Here is a 27,578-nt window from a genome sequence, read left to right as displayed (position 1 = left end):
AGGAGCTGATGAGGAGCTAGCTGCTGTCACTCAAGCTGCATCTATGAAAAGTTAAGTGACTCAAGGGAGACGTGAGGCTGGGCAGCTGTCATTAAAGCACATCTATAATTCATGTCCATCCATCACAAACCTGAGGAGTGAAAGCGCAGAGTGAAGCTGTTTGAATCACATGTGCAGCTGTAAACCTTTTGAAAACTTGAGGATTATTCTCCACTCCACACTCAGGACGTACTTCGGAGCTTGTTTGGGTAGAAAGAGAGAGGAGCTGCGTTTGTGGTAGCCACTCGTATAAACATCTGCTCCCTGTTCTCGGGGAATGATTTAAATTGTGTGTTGCTTCTGCTCTCCTTGCAGCTCTCAGTCACGGAGAGGTCAACGCTTCATTTCAAGTGTTTTCAGGGATTTATAAAGAAACTTGATCCTGTAGTTGAGTCAAATTTGACCAGAAGTGACTTTTCCTTTATCGAAAAAAACGTCTAGTCTTTGCAAAGAGGAGAAATTTAATGCTTTCAAAGCAAAATTCTACATCTCAACATGAACTCTGTTGAATGAGAAACTTCTCTGTATAACAGAATAATAAGTAGGAGTGGTTGATTAGAACAATAAGTGAAAATGCAAATGTTTCACGCCAACCTGCCTTTCGTCTCTGGCTTCCTTTGTGCACCAGCTGCTTGCCAGCCATACTTTGGCAGATACACTGACTAGGATCTAGGCCAGAGGTGTGTGTGTGTGTACTAAAGAGTGTGTATGTGTGTGTTAGCAGCAAACCAGAATCAGTGGTTACAGTTGCAGGAGTTTGTCCAGAGATTGAAGAAAGGAGAAAGAATAGCAGGAGAGCAGAAGGAGAAGAGAAAGCAAAGGAGTTTGGAGAGATTCACAGATTTTTGGAGTGGGACCACCCAAGAGGATTTGTTTACGACTTGAAATGAGGAATGTGTATGTGTGTGTGTGTGTGTGTGTGTGTGTGTGTGTGTGTGTGTGTGTGTGTGTGTGTGTGTGTGTGTGTGTGTGTGTGTGTGTGTGTGTGTGTGTGTGTGTGTGTGTGTGTGTGTGTGTGTTAGCTCTGGCATGAATTCCTTAGCTAGAAACATGTGTAGGGCTGTGGGTATTACTGGCACAAGGAAGTCAGATGGCAGACTTTCCGGGGTCACCCCACTCCCGGACTTGGCGATATCATCTGTGTGTGTGTGTGTGTGTGAGAGAGTGTGTGTGTGTGTACGTTACTGCCATTATTGAGCGATAGCAATCTTTAAAGTTGGGCCAGGGGAGGTGTCATCTGTGTGAGATGACACTGTAGGTGAGACGAACTGGAGACACACACCAGCAGCAAGCACACATGCCGCATGCAAGCACACACACACACACACACACACACACACACACACACACACACACACACACACACACACACACACACACACACACACACACATACCTTCAAAGGTCACACTTCATCATTTCCCCTGCCAGTGATCGCTGCTCCTCCTCATGAAAGCAGCGGAGCCCTGATCCCTGTGCTCATTAATAACTGTATTAATTATGCTGCCTGGGAATAACATGCATTTCATTTTCTTTTCCTGCCTTCGTCTCTATCATTTACACCCTCCTTCTCCCCTCCCCCTTCATCCCTCCTGTCCCTACCCCTGCCCTCTATATCCTCTACCTTACTCCCCCCCCTCCTCTCTTTGTGTATCTTTCTTCTCTCTTTTAGACTTTCAGTCGTGCCTGATCTGCGTGGCTCGCAGGGTGCCCATGAAGGAAAGACCCATGCTTCCCACACATGAGAGCTTCACCACGCGCCAGGACCTGCAAGGTACTTAAACCACTCACACAGCTAGCAACTCCAAACTTTTTCAGCCTGTTTCCATGATCGTCACTTCCTCTCTCGGTATCACCTTCACATAAATCACTTCACACTGGGTTGAGGTCTTAAAAGATTATTACATCCTTGGTAGAGATCCTTACACCTCCATCCCACCCTGGTCTGCTCTCTGGGAGGTAAAACATTTGTGAACATCAACACACCGATGCAGACGGTCTGCATATCACCTGGTCTTTGATGTGCTCGTAACGTTTGTGTGTGGCAGACACACAAGCACATTCCCAAGTTACTCACTGGTGTATTGTAATTTACTGCAGCCCCCCCACCCAGACCTCTGTAGGTGTTCAGGAATCACAACTACTCTCTTCTACCAGCTCTTTGTTAGGCTGCTCAGGGCTCCAGGCTAACATTTCACATTGGTGCGCCTAACTTTTTTTTTTCGGTGCACCAGCACAAAATTTTGGTGCACCCAAATTTTTAATTTTGACACCTTAAATGCCATCAGGTCACCTTTTCATTGCTTTCCATGACCATAATATGTTAATAATTTTCGAACATGAATACGATGTAGAGAAACGTTTGTCTTTATTTGGAGCACAACTAGATAGGAAAAGAAAATGAATTAAGTGTTTAAAGTGCCTCACTGAGCTGAAACTAAACATTTTAAACCCAAACATGAAAAAAATAAAACATTTCCAAAACAAAGTGACTATTCCTAAAGTGCTTTACTGAACTGAACTGACGTTAATCCTTTTTACTTTATGTGAAGAATTTCGTATTGAAATTAATTATAAAAAGTGAGATGACGAGCCTGCGTAACAGAATAAATATTAGTCGCCTATGGGACCAAATTGGTCGCACTTTGGAGCCCTGCTGGTTTGGGCTGAACAATTAATTGAATTTAAACCCATATCCCAATGTAATAGAATGCAATTTTCAAATCGAAAAGCCTGCAATTGAAAAAAATGAAAATGCAGCTAAAAACTGAAATCCGTATGTTTACATATTTCAGTGGTTGAGCCAAAATTTTGTTTTTATTTACATTTCTGCACCTTAGTTTGTGTTTTGTTTAGGACTGAACAATTAATCGAATTTAAATCAACATCACAATGTAATACAATGCAATTTTCAAATCGCAAAGGCTGAAATTTAAAAAAGAAAGAAAGAAAAGTTTTAAAGTTCATTTAAAAAGTGTAATCCACAAGTATACATAATTCAGTGGTTGAGCCAAAACGTTGTTTTTATTTACAGTTCTTCACTTTATTTAGTGTGAGATTCATAGAAGAGAAGATTGATATTTATTTTCAAGATTATTGTTCATACCTGACCTCTTGTTCTGCAGGACTTTGTTCCTTTCTCTGATTTTATTTGTGGAATGTATTGTTTATTTTATTACACATCTACAAGACTTGAAATTAAATCAATCAGTCAATATTCTACTGTGTTTGTAATAGTTAGAGATATGTTATTAGTATCAATTCATCTCATTTAATCACAACATGTAGGCCTGGCCACAGGAGAGTCTTGTTTTTTATGTTGACAATATCCTTTGCTGTGTTGGTCATACTACAGAATGATTTACTGCTTGTGTTGAATGAATAATGAAGAAGACATCCCCCCTAAAAATTGCATGCTAAATCGCAATCATAATATTGGTCCAAAAAGTCACAATTAAGATTATTTTCCGAAATCGTTCAGCCCTAGTTTTGTTACTGATGAGAGATCAGTGAGATTTTTAAACCTTTGATAAATATGTTTCCATACTGTTTCTATTTCATTTTATAAAAGAGCACTTCACATGTTGACATATTTCAGAGGTTGAGCCAGAGATTTGATTTTATTCACATTTCTTTGCTGTATTTAGTGTGAGATTTACGGAAGAGAGGATTCATATTTATTTTTCAGATTATTGGTCATACCAGGCCTGTTGTTCTGCAGTGCTTTGTTTCTTTCTCTGATGTTATTCAAGGAAATTAATCATTTTATTACATGTCTACAAGGCTTGAAGTTTAATCAATCAGTCAATATTCTGCTGTAATCGTAATAGTTAAATGAAGATACATTATTTGTATCAATTCATACACCAATTTATCTCATTTCATCATAACATGTACACCTGGCCTAAAGGAAAGGATATTTCGTATGTTGACAGAATCCTTTGTTGTGTTGGTCATACTGTAGAATGGTTTATTGCTTGTGTTGAGTGAATAATGAAAATATAAACATCACCCCCCAAAATCGCATGCTAAATTGCAATTGCCATACTTGTCCAAAAAAATCGCAATTTCGATTATTTTCCAAAATCGTTCAGCCCTACTGCTGGTTAGTTTTATTCATACAGTGAGAATGATTTGATTCTTGGATTTCTCATGAACATATCCTCTGAGCACATTGCTTACCAATAAGATGAATCTGGTGTTGTGCTCTAAGAGGCTACTGTCCCTTTGGCTGTCATTCAAGCAGCAGTCTGCTTGTCAGCCCATTAGATGCATCACTGCCTCCATTTAAATCACAACCCGATGAGGGATAACTTTTACTCTATCTGAGGGAGAATGTGACTGTGTTTACACACAGCTCAGGAGCATTTGTTGAGCTCCAGAAAGAAAACTTAAGGACCCTCTCTGAAAAACCTCACCTCACAGGCACATTGGGAATCTCTCACTAACGCTTTTGACAGGTTGTAATTAAAATGTAAGCAGAGTAAATCCTCTGTACTTCTTCTGTAGGTATCAAACCACACAGTTGTCTCGCAGCAGAGTGGCAAAGTAAAGAGCATCTCTTGTCAACAAGCTGCTCTACATATTTATATTTCAGCGAGGCATCGAATCCCCAGCAGCTCAGCTGGTGCTGTTCTGTGCATGTGTTTGGAAAACCTCACTTCTGTGCACAGCTAAGACCTTTTTGATCCGCTCCTCTGTGTTTAGGTAAGATAACGTCCCTGGATACGAGCCTCCTCCGAGCGTCCATGAAGCCGGGCTGGGAAGATCTGGTCAGGCGCTGCATCCAGAGGTTCCACCTGCAGAATGATGGAGAGATGTCATTTGCAAAGAGGCATCAACAGGAAGGTAACACCACTTACTCAAAGACTATCCTGTTTGACATGTGGACAGTTAGTTTCTTTAGTTTGATTTATTTGTCTTTCTTCTGGCTTGATTTCCTATAAAATAAGGATTTGATCATAACAATGCTTGTAGATAATCTGCTGCCTTACTAAGTCCCTCAGTCAAAAAAAACAAACTACAAAAAGAATCTTCACAACAGAAAATATGTCTTTTATCTGTATGGGGTTAAAAATCTGATCGTCCTCTAACATAAGGTCTATTTTTCCTCAGTGCTCCGCCACGGCCAGGCGTTCAGCCCTATCTACCGATTCTCACTCTCTGATGGAACCATCGTGTCGGCCCACACAAAGAGCAAACTGGTGCGCTCACAAGCCACCAACGAACCCCAGCTCTACATGTCCCTGCATATTCTTCAGAGGTATGACTCTCTAACTACACCTGTGTCAGGAAGACAGAGACAAATGAGCTGCATGGCTACATGTTTCGGCCTGTCAATGCCCCAAAGGGCACGGTGTTGGCTTCATGTGTTCCATGTGGATGGGTTTAAATGTGAGTCTTTATGCTGGTTCATGGTCAGAGCTGCCCTTCTTTTTGGAAACCTCTGCTCAGTGGTTCCTGTTCCTGACTTTTTAACCTTAAGAAAAACAGATGTGTTAGTTAAAACAGTGTAATTAACCTACTGTACCTGTTTGTTCGCATTCTTTTCACTCCCAGGGAGCAGACAGTTTGTGGGATGGGTCAGGACATGGGTCCTGGCAGTCAGGCCACAGGGATGGCTCCTAAACCGATGAACCCCTCCACTCCCTCCATGACTCCCCCAACCCCAGGCTCCTTGCCAGGCTCAGGGCCTCAGGGCCAAGACACTACCATCAGCAGCAACAGCACGCCTTTCTCTCCCCCTGGCCCAGCTGGCCCCAGAGAGCCAGCAGCCATTGGGGGCCATATGCAGGGCTACCGTTTCGGTTGCCCCCCACCGCACAACCACACCGGGGGCATGCAGCCTCCGCAGCAGGGCCCCAACTGGAGGATGAACAGCCCGTCTCGAGCCAGCCCCAGCCCGGCCGGTGGACCTCACCCACCTCAACAGAACTCTATGCTGTCACCCAGGCACAGAGGGAGTCCTGGAGGGGGCGGCAGCCCTCGTGTAGCAGGAGGCCTGCACTCCCCCTCCCCTGTGGCGATGTGTGGTGGAGGGCCTGGAAGTGCGGGCAGTAGCAGTACGACTAGCTCTCACGCTAACAGCTACACTAGCAGCTCTCTTTCAGCTTTGCAGGCTCTTAGCGAGTGTCACGGTGTGGGACACGGACATGGACCCCCTCATGCACACACTCTGGGGTCTCCAGACAGAAAGATAGGCTCCCCAGCAGGGGTCACACCAGGGTCAGGGGTGAACCCACATCTAATGTCAAAACTTGGAGGAGGCAGCGGTACGGGAGACTCGTTTGGACCTCACTCAGAAGGGGGTCAGGGGCACACGCAAGGCCAGACAGACAGCAACCTAACTGAGCCCAAGGAAGAGCGAGATGGACCCACTGAGGGTCACGATGCTCACAACCGTCTCCATGACAACAAGGGTCAGACAAAGCTGCTGCAACTGCTCACCACCAAGCCTGAGCCCTTAGAGACGTCCCTCTCCCCAAACGCAGGAGGAGAGAGCAAGGACCAGGCCGGGACAGGGGTCCGGAGCGGTCACGCAGGGGGGAGCACACACGCCACTTCCCTCAAAGAAAAACACAAGATCCTCCACCAGCTGCTCCAGAACAGCACGTCTCCTGTAGACCTGGCCAAGCTCACAGCGGAGGCCACAGGCAAAGAGCTGGGCCAAGACCAGACCCCGGGGGCCGGTGGGACAGCCGCTGGGGCAGAAATTACACCCAAGCAGGAGCCCCTGAGCCCAAAGAAGAAAGACAATGCCCTGCTTCGCTACCTGCTGGATAAAGATGACACTGTACTAAAGGACAAGGCGCCTAAGCTGGAGGCTGGGGAGGTGAAGGTGGAAGGGGGGAAACACCCGCTCGTCAAAGCGGAAAAGCAAGACGCAGGATACGACCGGGCTGAGCAGGTAGGTTTTCACACTTCCTTTGTCACGTTTTTTTAGACCCAGAGCTGCCCTCAAACTTTTTCTTCTCCTCCTCTTCCTCTGAATGCAAATGCCAAAACTTTTCAGTCCTGATCCGCTGGCCTCCTCTCTGTGCCTGAGCATTAATCTGGGTTAGGTGGCAGATGTTACTTCCTCCCAGTCCCATGTCCACACAGTATGCCTCAGCTAAACACAAATACAGTCCAGCAGAGTAGAGGTCAGGTAGGCTGTGGCTCTGATATGCAACATACATGTTCACAGTCTCATTCTTCACATTAAGACATCATGTGTGTACTTTTTAATCACATTTATAAAAACATGTGGGCCGTCAATGCTTATGTATCGGAAGCAGAAGCCAACTGAAGCTGTCCGCCCCAGCTTCAAACAACTGTGACATTTGGAAGGAGCCCCTGCGGTTCTCCAGCCATTTGATCCTGGTTGCGTTTGGCCTGAGTCCTCGGGTTTGGCAGGGAGTGCTGGTCAGGCCTGGCACTGAAAGAGAGAGGAGGGAGAAAGTGAAATGGGAAGTAAGCAGGGTGTGTGTGTGGTTGGTAAAACTCTAGATTCCAGCAAAGCAGCAATGTAGCTCAGAAAATCAATGTTGTGGGACTCTGACCTTTATGTACGAGAAACATGTTAAAGAATGCAGTTTTATACACACATAAAACTCTTGTTTCCTCCGTAAGCTCTAATTTGATTAAAATGCATTAACATAAAGTCAAACTGGAGCATATGCGTTCTGATTCTGCTCTATTATTGTTTTCCACCGCCTTTGTTGCACATTTCTGAGTGTGCATACAGATGTGCAGTGGTACACAATGTCATCTCGCTGTGCGTAACGTACAGCATGTGCTCGGCCACTCGGGTACATATGGAGAATAAGGAAAGGGTGATTGGGTGGATAATAAGAGCTGCTGTTGAACTGAACAAAGAAAGAGAGATGAGAGGGAGAGAGGTGTAGATACCCCCAGGAGAGCCCAGCCTCGGCAGGCAGAGTGAAAATGATGAGCCATATGCTCCTGCATGTCCTCTCTGCTGCCATGGAGATAGAGGGAGAGGGAGTGGTGTGTGTTTGTAGAACAAGGAACGTACGGGAAACAATAGAGGGAGAAAGAAGACAGAGGAATAGAAGAATAGAACTTACCGGTGAAGGTTTTATTTTAAGAGACCGGTGTGCTGGTGCACGTAGGAAAAGGAAAATCTGGCTTGTATGTAGAGGCGGTGATTAAAGCATTCAAAGCGTTTAACAGTGCTGGTGATTACACATTTCAGTGACTATGGTTTCCAAGCCAGAACAAGAGCATTTATTAGACATGCACTAAAGCCATGACTTCATTAGAGCCATTACATGTGTGTGAGTGGGTTTCTGCTCAGCCATGTGTGAAAGCTGACTGTACTAGTTAAAAAGTCCACTCATCCTTTTCGCTGTACTAACCTCACCCACTGTGTTCTCGCTGTGTCTTCCTCCCTCCCTCCCTCCCTCCTCTCTTCCTCATGATTGTTTGAGGGCTGAATTATTGATGGCTGGAGCAGAGCTAAATGAGAAATCAGAGCAGAGCGCAGTATTAGTGGCTGTGTTGATGGCTAAAGGAAGTATAGGTATGGTCCTTTAGTCTCACAGTCCTATGGGAGGAAGGATTATCTTTGTGTGTGTGTCTGTGTGTGTGTGTCCCTGCGGTTATTTCAAATGTTGTCTTGTAAACACACTGTCTATGAAGCTGCATAATCCTCTTTCCAAAGCACTACTATCCCACCAATGAAACATATACGCTTTGAGGCAAGAGTTAAATCAGAGCTCTCTGCCGCGTCACTGTAAATCACCAGTTTTCCTCCAGATTTAGTGTTTATTTCATCTAAAGTGTCAAGGATATTTATCCCAATACCCACACACCTTTTATGACCCAGATAATGAGAGCTATTAAAGAAAATACCACAATTTGTCTCATTCAGTTCACTCTAATTAGTTTCAAAGGCTCCTTCATTAGTTTCAGATGGCCTAAATGCTGCAGTTTTCCTCTTAACTTAAGAGTCTGTATAATGTTAAACGGCATGCCAAAACATGTCACTTCCACTGGAGCTCATTCAGCAAACATACCGACGTTTTTCAGAAATCATGTAGGTCCTTGTGTATGGTTAATGTCAGATGTTTTTAAAACCCAGCAAGCCTCTGATCGCCTGAATCACAAGGTGCAAAGCTTTTAATATTTTAAGGGAGATAATAAATGTAGTAAAAGTTGGTGTGCAAGCTGCACTTTTATATCGATCGCAAAAGTTTAAATTCTCAGAGAGGTATTTTCTCTTCAATTGAAATCAATAGAAAGTTTTCCACCTTCTCTTTGATTCTTCTTGTATTTCTTGATAAAAAGATGTAATGACACTATCAATCTTCACACTTAAAAAACACTAATCCCCTCAGCAGCCCTGATAATATCGCAAGCATTTTAAAAAACATGAGAAAGCTTATACAATAGGTGCTCGGCTCAGCGTTACCTGTGCCATGAAGGCTCATATTTCAGAAAACCTCTTTGTTGACTAATTTAATGTTCCAGTGATTTTGCCTCCATGATGATGATGTAATGACATTTTTGAGTTATGTATTAAAGTAGAACTAAACAATGTTTAACTTCCATCTCATATAACTCTAATCACAGCTCGTAAGGTCTCATCTCTTGCTGTAAATGTTCTGCTGTTGTTTTTTTTATTATTCTTTTTGGATTGTTGATAAAGTGGAATCAAAATTTGAGCAAACACTTTTTCTTTTTGGCTGTGTCTCAGTTCCCTTTCCTTTAAAATGACCCAGGTTAGGTCAGGGTGTCACAACAAGAAGTCAACAAGTTAATCAAATTATTCTGGTTTTACAGCCCTTCTTTAGAGCAGTGTTGACATTAAGCTGAGTCATGTTAAACAGTAGGAAAATACGCTCTGCTGTGAAGGAGTCAGGCTTTGCTGCGAGATGTTTGTAAAAACAGAAGGATTTGACTGAAAGGAACTGTGATGCTTTTTTTATTTACATGATTAACTTTTACTTTCTTTTCTGACTTTGTGTAAATTTAGGACACATTGGTGAACATTCATCAATATTATAGGGTTTGGGTTGATGTAAATATCACAGATTTAGGGCAGTAGTCTTGAGGCAGCTATTTCTAAATGTAATGTACAGTGTGTGTGTGTGTGTGTGTGTCATATGTGTTCATATTTACGTAATGCATGTGGGAATAAACTGAGAGTAAGTTTCCAGGACAAAAACCATACAGGAGTTTTAACTATGCATGTTTGCCCTTAAACAGTGGATCACATGATTTGTGTAAGCTGCTCCTCTGTGTTAACATCACCTTTACTCCACAAACTCTCAGAAGTCATCTGCAAACGAGATGCTGCCTCAGACTTTATTTTTGGTCAGAGTAATTTGGTTTCTACAAATCCTTCCAGTTTCAGATGAACTCAGAATCTGCAATGCAGCGAAGAAGGATGTGGACTGCGTTGCATGCGCTGACATGCATTGAGGGGAGAGAGTAACAGGGATTGATAGAAATAGGACCCATTAAGGGTAAAAGCAACCAGAGAAGACGAGAGAATAGAAAGTGGGAGGGGAGAGAGAATCGGAGAGGAGGAGGAGGAGGAAAAGAGCAATCTGAGAGCGTACAGGAGCATTACATCATTCCTGACCTCATTAGGGCTTTTCTCTCTCCCACCACCGCCCCCCACCCCCACCGCTCTCTGCCGCTCTCTACATATCCTGTATGCTTGGAGCCATGGGCACTGTGAGGCTATCTGTGTGCTGCTGTGACTGTGGAGATGTTTTCTCCAACACAATATCTCACGAAGAGAAAAGGCCGTTCATCAGGCTTCAACATTTACCCACGTTATCAGCCGTATTGACCGACTGCTCATCTTTAGGAGTGTTTTTATGCACAAGTAATAGATGTAACTGTGTGGAACACTGAGGTACAACACTGGATCTGTTTTCCTGCTGTACAGTACAGTGTGTCACAGTCAGGAGTTGTCAGTGTTTCCAAGTGTGCTGCTCTCTCCTGGCTGATTTCAGCCACTGCAACTTATTTACCTTAAATCCCCCAGGCCTGGCTGGGAAGCTCTACACTCACCAATGTTTACGTTTCTCTCAGGTTTTGACTGCCTTCATGTATGTCAGCTGAGTGGAATTCAGTGCAGACATGCTGTTGTTCTGTTGTAGGTTGGTTGTTTTGTATTGGGCTGTTTTTGATCCAATTATCAGACTTTGTTTGTAAAGCAATTTCCAAATTAGTTAACACAACTCAAAGTTCTTCTTCATAAATAACCACTCCCCAAAACCACACATACTAGTCAGAAAGTGGATCAGTGACTTGGATGTACATTGAGCAAAGTGAAGCACCAATCCAACTATTTCAGTCCCGACAAATACTAACACCTGGGCTTTGGTATCAGCCAGGATGAGACTGAGAGTAATGTTTTGTCAGCTTCAATTTATTTACATTGTAAAATGAAATAAATATATCTAAACTGACTAAATCTTTGCTTTATGGGATAAAACCTCGGCAGTGAGAAATGAAACTGGCTCATTTTACTAATTTCTGTCAGAGTTTTTGATGAAACTAGTGTGAAAATCCTCTAAACTGCTGAGCTACTGTTACTTACCTTCATGATATTTTAGCTCTGCCCAGCAAAAGTGCACAGACCTACCGCTGTTGATGACCTAATACACACACGTGGTCATGAAAAACACAGAGGAGCTCAAGTTTAAGTGAAATAAAATGTTTCAGTGGATTGGCCTTTTGTCACCAACATCTGGTCTTACGTTCTTGGTCAATATTGTATCGATACCTGATACCAGGGTTGGACCAATGCGTCCCTAAAGCCTGGCTCACACTACATTTTCTCTTAGATCTTAGAAACACTACAAGATTTGAACTAAACACATTTGGATGAAGAAGTGGTCGAGGAGACACGCACAACATTTAGTCTCTGATAACTTCTAATCATTGGTCCCTTGTAGGTGGCTCTCTCTGATTGGCTATTGTCATTCTTAGTGTATATGAGTGGCGTAATCATTCTGATAAATAAAAATTATTGGGGCGCTTCCAACAAGTCTGTGAGCAGATCGAGGGGTTTAGGATTAACTAGTCATTTGCTCACACTAGAAAATAATCTGGGCTGAACATCAGAGCCGACCTCGCCCACTGATGTCTACCGATTGTCAGGTGGGCTGAATCCAGATCATATCATCTTGAGAATCTTATAGTGTGAGCCAGGCTTAATGTAGCATCCCAAATTCTCTGTTGGTGTAGGACAGGCAAACTTATACAGCAAGACTTGTGCAGCGCTTTTCAATCAATCAGTCTACATTCTTACAGCACCAAAAAATTACCTCAGAGCACTTCAAAAGACAGTGGGACTACACCACACTCTTTTTTGGTGTGATTTACAGAGTCCAAACTTTCATCCATCAAAAGTTAGTTTGTGAAAGAAGACGGATAGAAAATCTTGAGCACTAGCAGATTTATGAAAGGCCTTGAACTCTGCCCCCACTATGCAGATCAAGGGGTTTAGAAAGACGCCACAACACAAGACATAAATTAATTTAAACTAAAACAATGAAAAACAGAAAAACTGTGGGTGATATTTGCGGTAGTGTAAGTATGACACAAGCATGGCACTTTGTTTCAAAGTGCTTTGCAAACACAGTTACTACAATACAGTACAGTTAACATGATGTCAAAAAACCCAAACAGACCAAAACCCAAGAAAGGACAAGGTTTCAGAGCTACATGAAGGCTTGTCCATACAGATGTTTATCTCTCAAAGATTTACTGATCTGATAGATTGTGTTAGTTGATCTGAAGTTGGAAGCTTAAACAGAGAAGGCGTGATCACCTTTTGATTTGCAGTTGGTGAACTGGATATGGAGGAACAAGGGGTCAGGGGGTGCAGTGGCTTGCACATAACCATCAGGAACTTTGAGTTTGTTTTGACTGCTATAGAAAGCTGGTGTGAGAAGCAACAAGTGAATTATAGGATTGTTAACTGGTTCTGGTTGGAAATCGGATCACCACTCACTGATCTAACTTAAAAGGATAACATGTTTGAGTGACCGAGTGATCTGGATGGAGAAAAAAAATGTGTGTTAAAGCTGTTTTGGTCATTTTTTTCTTTTATGATATGATAGCAATAGGCTAAAATATGATGAGCTGAGGTGGTACAGTCTTACTGAAAGTGTTTCATTTGATCAGAATATTTCAGGATGATGGTCACATAAAGAATTTGTGCTTACTCCAAGGGAGACTTGAGGGTAGAATGTAACAGATGTTTTGATAAAGATCCGAAAAGCTCCATGAGGTGGCATTGGAAGGATAGATAGTCCACAGTGTCAGCCTAAAACGGTTACAGAACTTCGTCTTCTTTCAGTTACTTTGTCCTTGTCTGTTAGAGAGTTGTGTGAAAAACTAAACAAAAACTGTCCAGATAGTCCACAGCCCAGCTGTGCGTGAAAGTAGCCTTGGGCTGTAGTGAGCCCGCTCAGTCCCAGCTGTTTGCAGTGTGTGTGTGTGTGTGTGTGTGTGTGTGTGTGTGTGTGTGTGTGTGTGTGTGTGTGTGTGTGTGTGTGTGTGTGTGTGTGTGTGTGTGTGTGTGTGTGTGTAGAAGGGGGGGCACATGGGGCGATTCAAACTTAGGCATCGACCAAACACTCCTCTCCAAAGTTACTCAGCAGAAAGCAGCTTCTGTAGCCCCATGTTCTTCCTCAGTGACGACAAAATAAGTCATAAAATTTTTAAAGGCAGTCTTTAATATGTACTTAAAAGTATGGACTTTTAAAGCGGAGCACACACAGCTGAGGGTTTGAAGGAAAAGAGCAGAATGTGTCAGACGATCTAAGTCAAAGTGAAGCGTGGCCTAGATTTAGGAAAATTGGTCCATTTTATCCCGGGGTTAGTGCTGTATTATAAACAAGGCCAAGCCTGCTGTTACCATTTCCTGGATAAAGACTCATGCAAGTGTTGTTTTGTTCACAGGCTTGAGTTAGCTTTCAGTAAATGTGTCCAGGTGAGACAGAAATTCGCTTCTGAATGGCTCGTCTGTTTCTTGTTTTTCACACTCTTTTCCCCATTCTCTCTCCAGTCGTCGGAGCTGGACGACATCCTGAATGACCTGCAGAATGCTCAGCCGCAGCTCTTCTGTGAACCCCGGCCTGTTTCTTTGCCCAGTCCAATGGACAAGCAGAACATTATCAACGACATCCTGCAAATGTCTGAAAACAATCCTGCCATGGCCGCACAGCAGCAACACAGAGCCATGGGGACTGGCATGGCCCCAACAAGTGAGTCTCAGGCTCCTGGGTTTCCCTCCTGAAATATGTTCCAGTTTGTTAAAACCAAAGTTCTAATTATAAGCATACATCTTTGTTTTATGAACACCTGTAAATTAGAACTCTTTTGTTCCTTTCTGCAGACTTTGGAGGAGTCCGACCAGGTCAGCCGGGCCGGGGTCTGCCTGTGAGGAGTGTCTCTCTGGACATGAATGTGTCCCCTCAGCAGCCCTCATTACAGTACCCCATGAGGGCCACCAGCCCATACACTCTTATGCAGCAACAGCAGCAGCAAGGCATGGTGGGAAATCATGGCATGATGGCTAACCAGGCTGGTATGGTAAACACAGGTAGGTGTGGTCATGGTTTTTAATGTTATAGCATGATTTTAGATCGTAGAGTTTTGAAAAAGTTTGAAAAACAAAGTGGTTTTTCATCTCCTAATGTAGAAATGTTAACTAAGACAAAAAAAGAGGACGAAATCTCATGTTAATGTGCAGATATCATGTACACTTATTCCTTTATGAGGAGCTTGAGTACACTTTTCCTGAAAGTGAGCATTTTCATTTTAGTGTTGAAATCTTCAGACAGAAATAGAAAGCGTTCTCATGATGATACTGCTTTCCTTTTTCTTTTGAGGAAATGTGTGCTCTCGATTCAGAGCTGGGGTCATGAGTCTGAAGGGTCTTCAAAAATGTGAAATCTTTCATTTGGATTAGATTAAGAGATTAATCATGCCACCCCCACTTCCTCTAATTGTTTTAGAGCCCAAAATCATTTATTTAAATCTTATAATTCATGTTAATAATATTTAATTTATAACAGGATGCTGGTGTAGGTTGTTAGTTGATGTAGAGGTGCCTCATATTCAGATGCTCCAAGTTTAAACTCATCTTAAATTAGTTCAGCTACCAGCCACGACCCTTTGAGGCATGATGACTCCCCACTCTTCCTCCCACATTTCCTGTCTGAAATACCAAAACAAACAAAAGACACCACAATCGTCAATATGAGAATAAAAATTCAGGGATATTAAAAAGCAGCCAATGGTTGAAAAAAATGTAAATATCAAATAAGAAAACAAAAAGATGATTCCTGTTCCTGAAGGGTCGCTACCTTAACAGAGGAGCAACTTTCAGTGCAGAGCCTGGACTTTGGAGCAGATAAAAAAAGAAGACTTCACTTATGTCTGAGCAATTTCACAGGGGCGAACCCAGTGAGACTCCAAACAATATCCTCCTTATGATATTTAACTCTTGTTTTATGAGGAAAGACTTTTTTTGACTCCCTCTGTTTTGCTCTTAGCCTGTGACATATCATGTCATGGCACAGTGACTCACTTCCTGTGACAGGAAATATTTAGTCACACACTCGGGCACAAAGTTTCTCTCACTGTCACTCCCACATATTAGAACTCCTCCAACATCCCCTTGCCCTCCAAAAGACGGTTTTTACCCCTTACTTAACCATTGCATCATGGGTACAGAGTCAATCCACTATATGTCACAGTGTCTTATCCCTCTATCTGTGTTTGCTCCTGCAGGACTCATGGCCCCTGGGGGTCCACGGCCGGGCATGCAGCAGCAGCAGGAGGGCTGGGTGGGCTCAGCCTCCGCCCCTCCTTTGGGAGCATCCGGCCCAGGACAGCAAGGTGCCATGCAGGGCCGGATGGGGCCCAATGGAGCACCCATGAGGCCCAACAGCCAGCCAGGGCCCCGACAGATGCTTCAGTCACCGATGATGGCCAATGGTGAGGGTGCAGAGCTCTCCAAAAACACAAATAAAATGTGGCATCATAAAGTAGCCCTTTGATTGACCAATAGCAACAAAGCCTCCTCCACCACAAGGATACATCACAGAGCAAAGCTTTTGTTGATATTTCTTGTTGTTCTTTCGCTGATCTCTCAGCCACAGCCCTAAAGATCCTGTGCTGCTGGGGGAGTGGTAAAGCTAAAATGAAGAGACCTTCCCTCACTCATATCAGAGAAAAGTTTAAGGTTGCCACCCAGTGGCTGACTGAGGTATAACTTTATAGTATGTAATATCTCATCCAGGACTTTGTGTCCCAGTTGTTGTCTTTAAAAGAGGAAAATTAATATTGATTTGGATTGCAGGAGTTTTTTCTTTTAGAGTCTACATTTACAGCTGGACTGAGCCTGTTTGCTTTTTTTTTTATTTAGCTCAACCTGACATGGACATTGGCATCGCTGGCCACCATTTCTCCCAGCAGCAGGCTCCACCCAACCAGACAGCCCCCTGGCCCGACAGCATGATGCCCATCGATCAGACAGCTTTTGTTAACCAGAACAGGTAATTCTGCCAAACTTAAAGCACTTGTTAAAACCAGGTAAAAACCTGTCCTCAAAGCTGTATGAGTGAGCTGAAGTTTGTACTGCACAAAATGTTCTTAGTGAGAAAATATTCTCCGTCTCGTCTCTGCTCAGGCCGGTGCACTCAGCGCCCCAGGAGGATCTGCTGTGCAGCACAGAGCACAGCTCAGGGGAAGGCAGCGCTGTAGACGAGGGAGTCCTGATGTCACAGCTGTACACGGCACTGAAAGATTTCGACGGCCTTGAGGAGATCGATCGCGCTCTGGGGATCCCTGCTCTGGTAGAACAAGTGAGATTCATACGTCCAAAATAAATCATCCCGTTTATACTTTAATGTTCTTCTTTAGAGAGTTTTTTAGGGTTTTTATGACACAATATGGTTTTAATCTATACGTCTGGCTGTTTCAGACCCAAACTATTGAGCCGGATCAGTTCCCCCAGGACCCCTCCATGATGTTGGACCAAAAGCCCCCCATGTACACCCAGCAGTTTGGTCCTCCACCCTCCCACATGGCCCAGAGGGGTTATCCTGGTGCCCCAATGCAAGAGCAAGGATTCCACCCCATGTCAGGTCAGATGGGTCCACGGCCCGGTTACCCCATGATGAGGATGCAGACCAGACCTGGACTCAGGCCCACGGGGGTCGTCCCCAATCAGCCTAACACACTACGGCTGCAGCTGCAGCACCGGCTCCAGTCTCAGCAGGTACACGGTGATCCAGACTGTGCAGTGAACCTGTTTATTGATTCCTTCGTCTTCATTATGTAACGCTGCTCTGTTTGATCAGCAGCTGTGTGAGTGGGCAAATATTTAAGGGATGTGTAGTCATCCTTGAGGCTGACATTTTGGCAGATCTTCCTCAGGACGTGCAGGACAAGGCTGGACATTTAGGAAGGCTGCCACCTGCTGGTCTTTTATGGCAGTTTCTGGAATTGCATATTAAGTCCAACAAAATTTAAACAAGAAAAAGAGGAATTATAAAATATTGTAAGGATATCCACTTTTTCATACTAAAGAATGTGTGATGTTGACTAAACACATAATGCTGCATCCTCACACCTCATGACAAAAACAGAATCATAAGATTTTAAATTTTAAACCAATCATCACATCAGAAATAAATTACATGACTTCCTTCAACAAGACACACTGTGAACTTTACTCTCTACATGCAGCATCTGTGTATCACAAGAGAGTGAACGTGCACGCTATTCTTTAAATATTGCTGACAGGATTTTAAGCAAGCATTCAAATATGTGGTGCATAATTTGAATGTGTCCTGTTTTCAGCAGCAGCTTGTGTTGTTGTTGGTTTACGTTCTGGCCACACACAGCTTGTCAGAAGAGCTGGTGTTTCCCTTTTGGGGAAGCTGTTCTTGGTTGAGAGGGGAGAACATGTTGAGAATTCTTGCAATATCCAGATCTAACTGGACATTTTATCATCTCAAACATAAATATAATCTTATTTCATATTGATTATTGACCATTTAATATTTCATAAACAACAGGACCACAGAGGTGAATTAGTGATTCTGTTCTAAAGGACATTCTGTTTTTAACACATTTTTTTACCTGCTCTCTCCTCACTGTCTTTGTTAAAATCACTGGTACAAGATTGAACCAAGTGTTAGAGAAGTAGAAGTGTTTTTTCTTATCCTCTTCTTCTGCTTGTCCCACCAGAACCGTCAGCCAATGATGACTCAGATGAGTAGTGTTTCAAATGTGAACCTACCTCTCAGGGCCAGTGCTCCAAACCAGGTAGGTGACTGCTGCCATCACCTGATCTTTCTGCACAGATGTGCTGTTATGGTTGCAGGTTGTGTTTCATTTGCCGGTGACTGAAATTAAGGCTTTATTCAGAGTGTGTTATGAATAATCTCTCATGCCCTTTCTTAAAAGGGGATGCTCCAACCTCACGTTGTTTCCTCCTGCTCTCAGGGGACCATCAACGCTCAGATGTTGGCACAGCGTCAGCGGGAGCTGCTGAGTAATCACCTGAGACAGCGGCAGCAGCAGCAGCAGGCCCAGCAGGTCCAGCAGCAGCGCAGCATGGCCATGCGGGCTCAGGGACTCAACCTGCCTCCGAACATGGCTGCCGGAGGCATGAGTAACCCTCGGATCCCCCAGGCCAACCCCCAGCAGTTCCCCTACCCGCCCAGCTACGGTACCAGTACAGGCCTGGCCTCGCCACCTCCTCCCACCAGCCCCTTCTCCTCCCCTATCTCCCCCAGCCTGCCCTCTCTACCCCCCAATCCCCAGCTCCACTTGCATGGCACCTCCTCCTCTTCCTCCACCTCCTCCTCCTCCTCACAGATGATGATGGGAAACACAAACATGATGGGCGGACAGTACGGGGCCGTACTCAGCCCCCAATTGCAGCACAGTGCCTTTCAGTTTCCCAACTCAGGTACTGCTCCCACACCCCCCCCGCCTCACACACACTCCACCCTACAACCTGTGTGTGTGTGTGTGTGTACACCATTGTGTCTGTGTGTTGATGTGACTCTAGTTGCACAGCATCACATGCTTTTAGCTGCAATCATCTGATGACTGCATTAATCAGTGAATGATCCAAACTGCTGCATAATTTGTCTTTCAGTTGCATAACAAGCGCGCTGCTATCAGGAGTGTGAGCATATAATCTGTGCTGTGCGTTAGAAGAATAGTGTGCTGGCTGTGCACTTTTTCTCCACTAGAGGGCCCCATGATACAGCTTAACTCAGGAGACACCTGACTCTAAAGATTGTAAGCAGGCAGAGCAGCAATGTGTCAGGTTTATAAGATCAGTTATTTCAATCTGATGATTCAGAGTCAAACTGTTGCTTATAATGACCTCAGAGTCTTGCCCATAGGTTTGTATAGAGCGATAACTTTAACAGGACTTCCAACTGTTTGTCCTTATTTCCTTATTTCCTTTCCTGATCTCCTAATCCCTTTATCCCTTCTTCCTTGCCTGTTTACTGCATGTAAGAATCATCAACTCCCTGTCAGCCGTCCTGAATGCAACCAGAAATCCTCGAGCTTCTTGTTGTGCTTGCTCAGATGCTCATTAATGCTAAACTGCTTGTCTTCATGTGGCATGACTGTGTCATAGTTGATGTGCTGCTAACATCCAGTCACTCCTCCCTCCTCAGCACATGATCAGAGTCGAGACATTGCAGGTTCAGTCTGTTTTACCTGTCATGATGCATCCACCACAGGTATGAGCCAACAAGCAGATGGAGGCTTCGGAGGTCCCGGCACACCACAGAGCCCCATGCTTTCCCCCCGCATGGCCCACACACAATCCCCCATGATGCAGCAGGGTCAAGGAAACGCTGCTTTCCAGGGTTCGCCTGACATGAACGGCTGGCCGCAAGGCAACATGGGAGGCAACAGGTAGAGATGATGGGAGCTTCAATCAATCTGTGTCTCATTCTAGAAAAAAAAGAAAGAGAAGATGAAGAAAAATGGTGTAACATTAACAAATGAGTAAAATTTCCATCTTTCTTTTCCTTTGTTTGTCTGCAGTATGTTCTCACAGCAGCAAGCATCACCACAGTTCACCCAGCAGAACAACAGCAACATGTACAACGGCAATGGCATGAACCTCAACAACGTCTCTATGGCCACTAACATGGCTACCAGCAGCATGGGACAGATGGGCGGGCAGATGAGTGTCACGTCCATGGCCTCAGGGCCATCGCCCGGCCTGCCCTCCATGGGACAAGAACAGGTAAACGGGTCAAAGATGTGGTGTGTCATTTTTGTTGTCTAAAGCATAATAATGAAGTTAAAAATACAGATTTTAAAATACCACTTAGCAGTATTCAACTCTCTCCACTTTACTTACTCATATGAGTATTAAGTATAAAAATAACACACATACAGTGGCTATAAATTACCATATTTGGAATCGGATAGTCATGTGACAGGCTATTGCATCAGCCTCTTAAAATGTTAATATTTTAAACTTTTCGGTCACTAGTGCATGATGTCCTGAATTGTGTGTCCTTCTGGATATCAACCATAAAGTTTTTATGTCCTCTGTTATCCAGAGCGGACATGATAATCAATACAGGTTTATATTAATATCTGTCGCTTTTAAGGCATTGAATTGAAACTGTTTCATTATTTTAATAACAATATTATACAATTCATAACTTTATGGCATTTTTTGTTCTTATTTTTTTCACATTATTCAGAGATAGTAACACTGGTCATTATCACCGTTTTTTTAAGTTATTGTCCAAAATGAACCAAAAACTATACTGTAATATGCCAAGCCTGCAGAGCAAGTTCAGGTAAATAAGGATTTAGCACAGATTTTGATATTTAAGGTTCAGTTTTGTCCTTTCATATGCCACTGTCCAATAAAGTGAGGCAGGGACTTTTCAGGGCCAGGAGAAATGCTGATCCACAAGCTAGGGAGGAGTATCTCCAGAAAAAGAGAGAAATGTTTTGTAGTTTAGTAATGAAATCAGCATATCAGTTAGAAAAGCTTGTTTGCAAAAGGCTTAAATGTGTTGGTTAAGAAATGTATCAACTTAACCAAGCGCATATTTCTCCTGGAGCAGTTTGCATCGAGGTAATTCATCGTATTATTTGTTTTGTTTGTCACAAACACAAGTCAAAATCTAAGCCCAAGACACCAATACAGCTGTTAACTTTTTTTGCTGCAAAAAAGAAAAGAGTGGAGGATAATTTAGAAAAGTCAAAGGTAAAGACTGAGGCAGACAAATGAACTCATTGAAAACACACCAGAATCTATTTATGAATCTGTTCCTGAAGATCCCCAACTTCGACCTCAACCCAGTGAGCCACAAAAACCTAAAACACACACCACCCATTCCAGTGACCCATATGAACCACAGGAGAATGCCCAGCCACTTGCTTCATCTACACCAGAAAGAGAGGGTAACACTGTATCAAATCAACTTGTTAGGTTGAAGAAAGAAAAGACTAAACTACAGGGTTCAATGGTCAAACTTAAAAGGCGACTTCCATTTCATTGTTCAATCATGTTTTTTGAGTTGTAGATAGAGTAACAACCCTTTTAACTTTACTGGTGAACATTTTAAGACATTTTCCTTTTTTTTCTATGACTCTAGATAATGTAGAGTGAGCGGGAGCTAATGGATCCATTTCAGTATAAATCTCCAAATATGTTGTTTTCAAAGCAGTTCATGTTTGTTGGGCTCTAACTACAGCCATCTATTTACTTTTTAATGCCCAAAATGATTAACATTTAATTAATTCTTCAATCCATTTACCCAAGAAGAACATTTTTCACGACAGAAATCATGTGATTCACTGTCAAATGTTTCAAAAAATTCCTGTTGATGAGTTGTATACATAACACTCTAATAAAGATAGAAAGTGTCTAAATGGGTATTTTTAGCCCACTTTTTTCTATTTTCAATTTTAAAATCCATATTCACCTTTGACTCAAACACGTGGCTCAAACTGACAAAGCAAAAGTATAAATTGTATCAAAACTAGGGACTGTGAAAACGGGTAGGAACAAGAATTTCAAGTTCAGAGTCTCTCAGCGAAATCCTCACGATGAGCCTGTAAATAAGCTTTCTAGAGGAAGTCAGACACTTAGAGTTCAAACCTTTGAGGTCAGACACTTTCCACAGCAGTCAAGGGACCAAGAAAACTGAAAGGTTCATCCTTCTTCCCCTGCACGCCGAGCTGCTTATCTTCTGTGTTTGTGTTATCGTAAGACCCTAAGTGTTTGGGTACACTTATTGAACAGCTAGTGAATAATTTACTCGGTAGTTTACGCGAGTCTTGCGAGCTGGAGTTCTGATGTTTCACTTGAACTTAGAGGACAATGATGTAATTAGCAGCGGGCACTTCAGCCTGGACCATTTAGACTGCGTAGACGTTACTGCATGATTTGTAAAGGCCGGACTGTCGGGACCGCGGACTAAGCAGTAAAACTTGCCTCCTCTGTTAAACTTACACACACTCTGTGCACATAAACAAGCACATTAACGTTTGATTTGGCAGCATAACAAGTCAGACATTCAGCACTCTACAGTTGGTAATAATTTAGTGATAACTCAGTTAATCCTTCTTCCATTGTCTCCCTGGTATAGTTAGCCTGGTATGTAAAATGCACTGCTGTTGCTCGTGATGCTTTTAAGCCCAATAAAGGCTCATGAATATTTAAGTAAGAAGCTAATGTTTGATTGTCTGCACTTCAGACTGTTTCTAACACACCAGTATATCTGTCACTTGATTTATCCTCCTTCCAGGATTATAGAAATATATTGGCACTTAGATTATTTCAATTATTTACCGTTTGGCCATTAGTGCAGACTTTTTGTGATTTACTGACTTGTTTTAGCCTCAGCGGTGTGGTCTGGGATGGTTTAAAGTCCTTTGCACATGCATCTGATTTACTCCTGAGAAGTTTTGAAAGTTAACTCAACACTTGTGCTGTTTCCACTAAGACATGTTGTTTTCCTCACAGAAGTACTGTTGACCTTCATGAAGAGCTCAGCCTGAACCTCAGTGATCAGCTGGTCCAAGGAGCACTTCGGCCCTTTAAAAAATTGTACCCAACCGACTTCCCCTTGAACCGGCCAGGCCGTGCCCTGACACCCAGAAGTCACCCTCCCCAGTCCTGAGTTTGCTGTCTGTTCCACGGCTGGGCGTCTTCAGCGGCCCCTGGAGAAGCCCGGACCCCTGAACAGACACCGGAGAGTGCGAAGAGGGCTGGTGGGGGCAGGGTTGTGGATCTCTGTCCAACATGCCTAACCCTCCTGGGGGAGAGCCTTGTGATGAGCCAGTCTGTCTGCCTGTCCAGCTGCATTCACCGTAGTGTGACTTACTGTAGGCCTCCTCGATCAGGGGGACACTGACCTAAAGAGGGCAGCAGTGGGTGGGATCCCTTTGTTCTGATGAATGTATTCCTCTCAGTGGACAGCGGCCATTTACAATCTCATCTCAACAAAAATGACGTACACTGACTTTTTTTTGTTATGTTTTCTTGTTCACTCATTTGTGACATTTCCACATAGTTCCACCATGGCAGCAAAGACTCCAAAATGTGTTCAGTCCACGAACGGAGCTCAAACACTTAGCCGGTTTTGCCTTTTTGCTGTTCTTTATTTTATTGTCATTTCAGTTGTTTATTATTTTTTGTTGTGAGAATTAAGATGTACAGTTGTGGTCAAAAGTTTACACACTTGTAAATAACATAATGTCATGGCTCTCTTGAGTTTCCAGTTATTTCTACAACTCTGATTTTTCTCTGATAGAGTGATTGGAATAGATACTTCTATGTCACAAAAAACATAAATGAAGTTTGGTTCTTTTATGACTTTATTATGGATTAACAGAAAAAAGTGGCCAAATCTGCTTAGTCAAAAATATACATGCAGTTACATGAATTAGCATTTCTTGTGACTTACAAAGCTGTGTCAATGAAATGAGCTTCATAGCATGGCCTCCTAACTTCTTGTGAGTGATTATGAGTGATTACAGCTGGTGATTCCTCTGAGTTCAGGTCCCAAGAGCAACAGTGCAAACAATTGTTTGTAAGTATTAAGTACCAGGCACTGTTTTGTCACTGCCACGATCAGGAAGAAAATGCAAGCTGTCAGCTGCTGCTGAGAGAAAATTAGTCAGGAGGATGAGGAGAATCATCAAAAAGCAGATCTGCCAAGAATTAGAAGCTGCTGGAACACAGGTGTCAGCGTCCACAGTCAAGAGAGTTTTGCACAGACGTGGACTGAGAGGCTGCCGTGCAAGAAGGAAGCCCTTGCTCCAAAAGCGGCACATTAAGACTCGTCTGAAGTTTGCTGCTGATCACATGGACAAAGATAAGACCTTCTGGAGGAAAGTTCTGTGGTCAGACGAAACAAAATCGAGCTGTTTGGCCACAATTCCCAGCAATATGTTTGGAGGAGAAAAGGTGAGGCCTTTAACCCCAAGAACACCATACCTACTATCAAGCACGGTGGTGGAAGTATTATGCTGTGGGGCTGCAGATTTGGTCACTTAATCTGTTAATCTATAATAAAGTCATAAAAGCACAGAACTTCATGATTGTTTTTTGTGACAAAGAAGTATCTGTTTCAATCACTCTATCAGAGAAAAACCAGAGTTGTAGAAATAACTTGAAACTCAAGCGAGCCATGACATAATGTTATTTACAAGTGTATGTAAACTTTTGACCACAGCTGTAGAATGAAGATATGGTTGAGAAACTGATCTTGATAAAACACTGCAGAAGAATGGTTTGAGTGGATTGGTGATTTGTATGATTAGACTAATTTAGTCAAGAGGTTTATATAGTGTATTAAATTAAGTTTTATTTTTCTGTATAGATTCATTTTAATTATTGTAGATGATTCTTTATCCTGGTAGCAACAAGAAAAATATTTCTCAAAGTGTGAAAGAGGCACTTTTTTATAATTTTAACAGTAATGGTTGTATTCTTTCTGAGGAGATTCTTCTATTAACCTGGATTCCGAAGTCTTTTGTGGTCCTGGAGTTTCAGAAGATGTCAAATTCATATATGGTTTAAAAATGACCTACAGAGATTGTACATACCGATAAAAAGACTTTCTTTCCTATTTATTTTGTTCCTTAGGGTATGGTTCCCCCGTCTGGTCGAAACTGCCTCTTGAAGCAGAGCAGGTATTGTTTTTGTTTTGTTTCGTTTTTTTCTTTTTCGGGAGGTGGAGTGGGAGCCTTCACATTCTGGTACGATGCAGACACATGGGTGGGGGTGGGAGGTAGGGAAGGGTTGAAAGGGGGTGTGCTGTGTATACAGTGTACAGATTATCGCTTGCTTCTCTGCCTTTAGCATAGAAAATCATTGAAACAAAAAGTTACTAAAAAAAAAAAAACTTCAACACAGCCATACAATAACTGAAAAAAATAACAGAAGTGTGCTTTCTATGTTGTCTGGAGTGAAACTGCTTCATACAAGCTGCTAGGTGCAAACTGTTCTGGTGTGATGTAAACAAGCAATAACGATTACTTGAGAATCACTTTGGGGTTTTTTCGTCTTTTTGTTTTTGTAATTTTTGTACAGTTTCCTGAATAAAAAAGGACACATTTTTGCTCCACGTTTGGATGCAGTATTAAACACAGTTTTTTATTGCAGTTTGTACCAAGAAAGTCTACATCCACACACAGCGTTCCTGTTTAGATTATGCAGCCACTCTTCTATTGCATACAGAGGTCAGAGTTAAGACTGCACGGTTCACCGGACCTGCTCTGACTGACACTTAGCCATATTTTATGACCTCAGGCAGTATAAAGTGTTCGGTAATGACATGCTGCTCTTGTGGCCCCTGTAGGGGTTGGGTTTGACCCTCACGAGATCTAGAGCAAGTCATCTTCTCTAACCTCAAAAATACATTTTTCCTCAAACTAAACTTTTTATATTAACTATTTTAACCCAGGACAAACTCGGAGCAAGCCAAATAATCCTCACCTTTCAAATTGGAATTTTCTGGATTCTGCCAGCTTTTATTTTCATAGAGAGAAGACTTGTTGGTTAGTTTGTTTTCAGGCCCTCAAAAAAAACACATGATGTCACTTAACAGGGTCAATGTAGAAGTCGCAGCAAACCAGAGGAAGAGAATCATTCTGAATGTATTGTCTTTAGAAGGCCTAAGGATGTGACTGATGGTGTTGATTGTCAACATGTTGACAACGTGGTGTTGTGCAGTTGCACCATGCTCTTCTCAGCATTTAGGTAGGATGTTGCCCGTTGCTGCTTATTTCCTTCCTTTCTCGTTTTTTTTATTGTGATTACTGAGTTCAACATCAGATCCATAGCTGTAGCAAGTGAACTTTTGGGCAAAGGAAGTCTGCATGTTTTAGTCGTCATCGTTGCAGATGCCTTGCAGGTTTTCTTTCTGTTTTTTTGCTGCAGGCCCTCCAGGAGATCACATTTTTTGATAAATGCTGTTTTGATTGTATCATACAGTCGCGCAGAAAAAGCCTTTTTGAGCCATTTTAAAGAATGATTCACAGCCCTTTGCAAAATTTCCAAAGATTGTCAACATTTTAAGAAAATTCAAAGCCATGTGGTAGCAATGCATTTTTTTAGCATTTATAATGAGGACAGGAGCAAATAAATGATTTTGCCCCGTAGAAATATCCAGGCTTTTGGACCCACTACACAAAAATATTTTTTTCCTCTCTTCTAACTTATGGTTTTTGAAGAACTTTAAATGCCCTTTTGTATTGTCTGCCAATTTCTTAGAGCTAAGATGCAACCTTGAAATGCTAAAAACCCTAGCATAATGCCTTAGATTTCGTCTGTTCTCGTTCTTGTACATTACACCGCTGTCTGTATAAATTTGTATAATGAGTTGTGTACAATATTGAATGGGTGCATCATCGTTCAACTTTTTCGCAGTTGCTGGAGACTCTTGTCCCTCATTATTGCTCTCTGTTCTGTGTTGGGTTGAAGACTCTGTTATTTCACGCCCTTTCCTCCCTCCTTCACTGTTCGTATGAAAAAGATGATACATAGGGATATTGAAGCAATATGTAAAATACTATATGGACTTTCTGAAGAAAGCTTACTGTTGTGTTTTTTTTCTCCCCCCTGAAATATTTTTTTCTGCATTGTTCACAGGAATCACACTGTATACCTGCATTCATCTTTGTATCTCTCGTGTGTGTGAGCGTTTTATGCAAAGTTAGATATACAAGAAAAGTTAAAACCACAGTTATGCAAGTTGTGAACTAATATGGCTTCGCTGATGCTATTTGCCTTGTAAATAAAGAATTCTGTTATTGCAGTATTTAATGGGTGAGTCTTATTTCAAATGAAAAGAAAGGAGGATGTTTAACCTTTGAAAAAATATCCTTAATGTTCATCTATTTTATTTTCTTACAGAGAAACGAAAAGGCATAGCATTTAGTGTGAGGCTTCACAAGAAGGTGTTTTTTTCTATATGCTTTCATCTTTTATAACATCTACCTTGACACTAGGGGTTATATACAAAAATGAGCGAACAAAA

At 42.6% G+C, this 27,578-nt stretch overlaps 1 protein-coding gene across 4 annotated transcripts in view; it reads left to right on the top strand.

Annotated features, from left to right (window-relative positions):
* Nucleotides 1-27,335, top strand: part of ncoa2 (nuclear receptor coactivator 2) — an 80,130-nt gene extending 52,795 nt beyond the window's left edge. For 2 of the 4 annotated variants that reach the window (XM_074693058.1, XM_074693059.1), the window contains exons 8-22: nt 1,712-1,813; nt 4,747-4,887; nt 5,155-5,302; nt 5,599-6,946; nt 14,078-14,276; nt 14,408-14,614; nt 15,808-16,014; nt 16,445-16,574; nt 16,709-16,883; nt 17,003-17,299; nt 18,274-18,351; nt 18,532-19,000; nt 19,794-19,971; nt 20,104-20,308; nt 23,057-27,335. In XM_074693058.1, coding sequence (XP_074549159.1) covers nt 1,712-1,813; nt 4,747-4,887; nt 5,155-5,302; nt 5,599-6,946; nt 14,078-14,276; nt 14,408-14,614; nt 15,808-16,014; nt 16,445-16,574; nt 16,709-16,883; nt 17,003-17,299; nt 18,274-18,351; nt 18,532-19,000; nt 19,794-19,971; nt 20,104-20,308; nt 23,057-23,068 — 3,896 coding nt within the window. In that variant the 3' untranslated portion in view covers nt 23,069-27,335. The remainder of the gene's footprint in view (nt 1-1,711; nt 1,814-4,746; nt 4,888-5,154; nt 5,303-5,598; nt 6,947-14,077; nt 14,277-14,407; nt 14,615-15,807; nt 16,015-16,444; nt 16,575-16,708; nt 16,884-17,002; nt 17,300-18,273; nt 18,352-18,531; nt 19,001-19,793; nt 19,972-20,103; nt 20,309-23,056) is intronic. The other 2 variants (XM_074693060.1, XM_074693061.1) reach the window with 2 other exon arrangements.
* The last annotated feature ends 243 nt before the right edge of the window (nt 27,336-27,578 follow it).

Source organism: Halichoeres trimaculatus, unplaced genomic scaffold, assembly GCF_033239565.1.
Source record: "Halichoeres trimaculatus isolate MK-OKI-2021-1 unplaced genomic scaffold, fHalTri1.1 fHalTri1_scaffold_18, whole genome shotgun sequence".
NCBI lineage: Eukaryota > Metazoa > Chordata > Actinopteri > Labriformes > Labridae > Halichoeres > Halichoeres trimaculatus.
The sequence above is the reverse complement of the archived record's forward strand: the minus strand, read 5'-3'. Positions and strand labels throughout refer to the sequence as shown.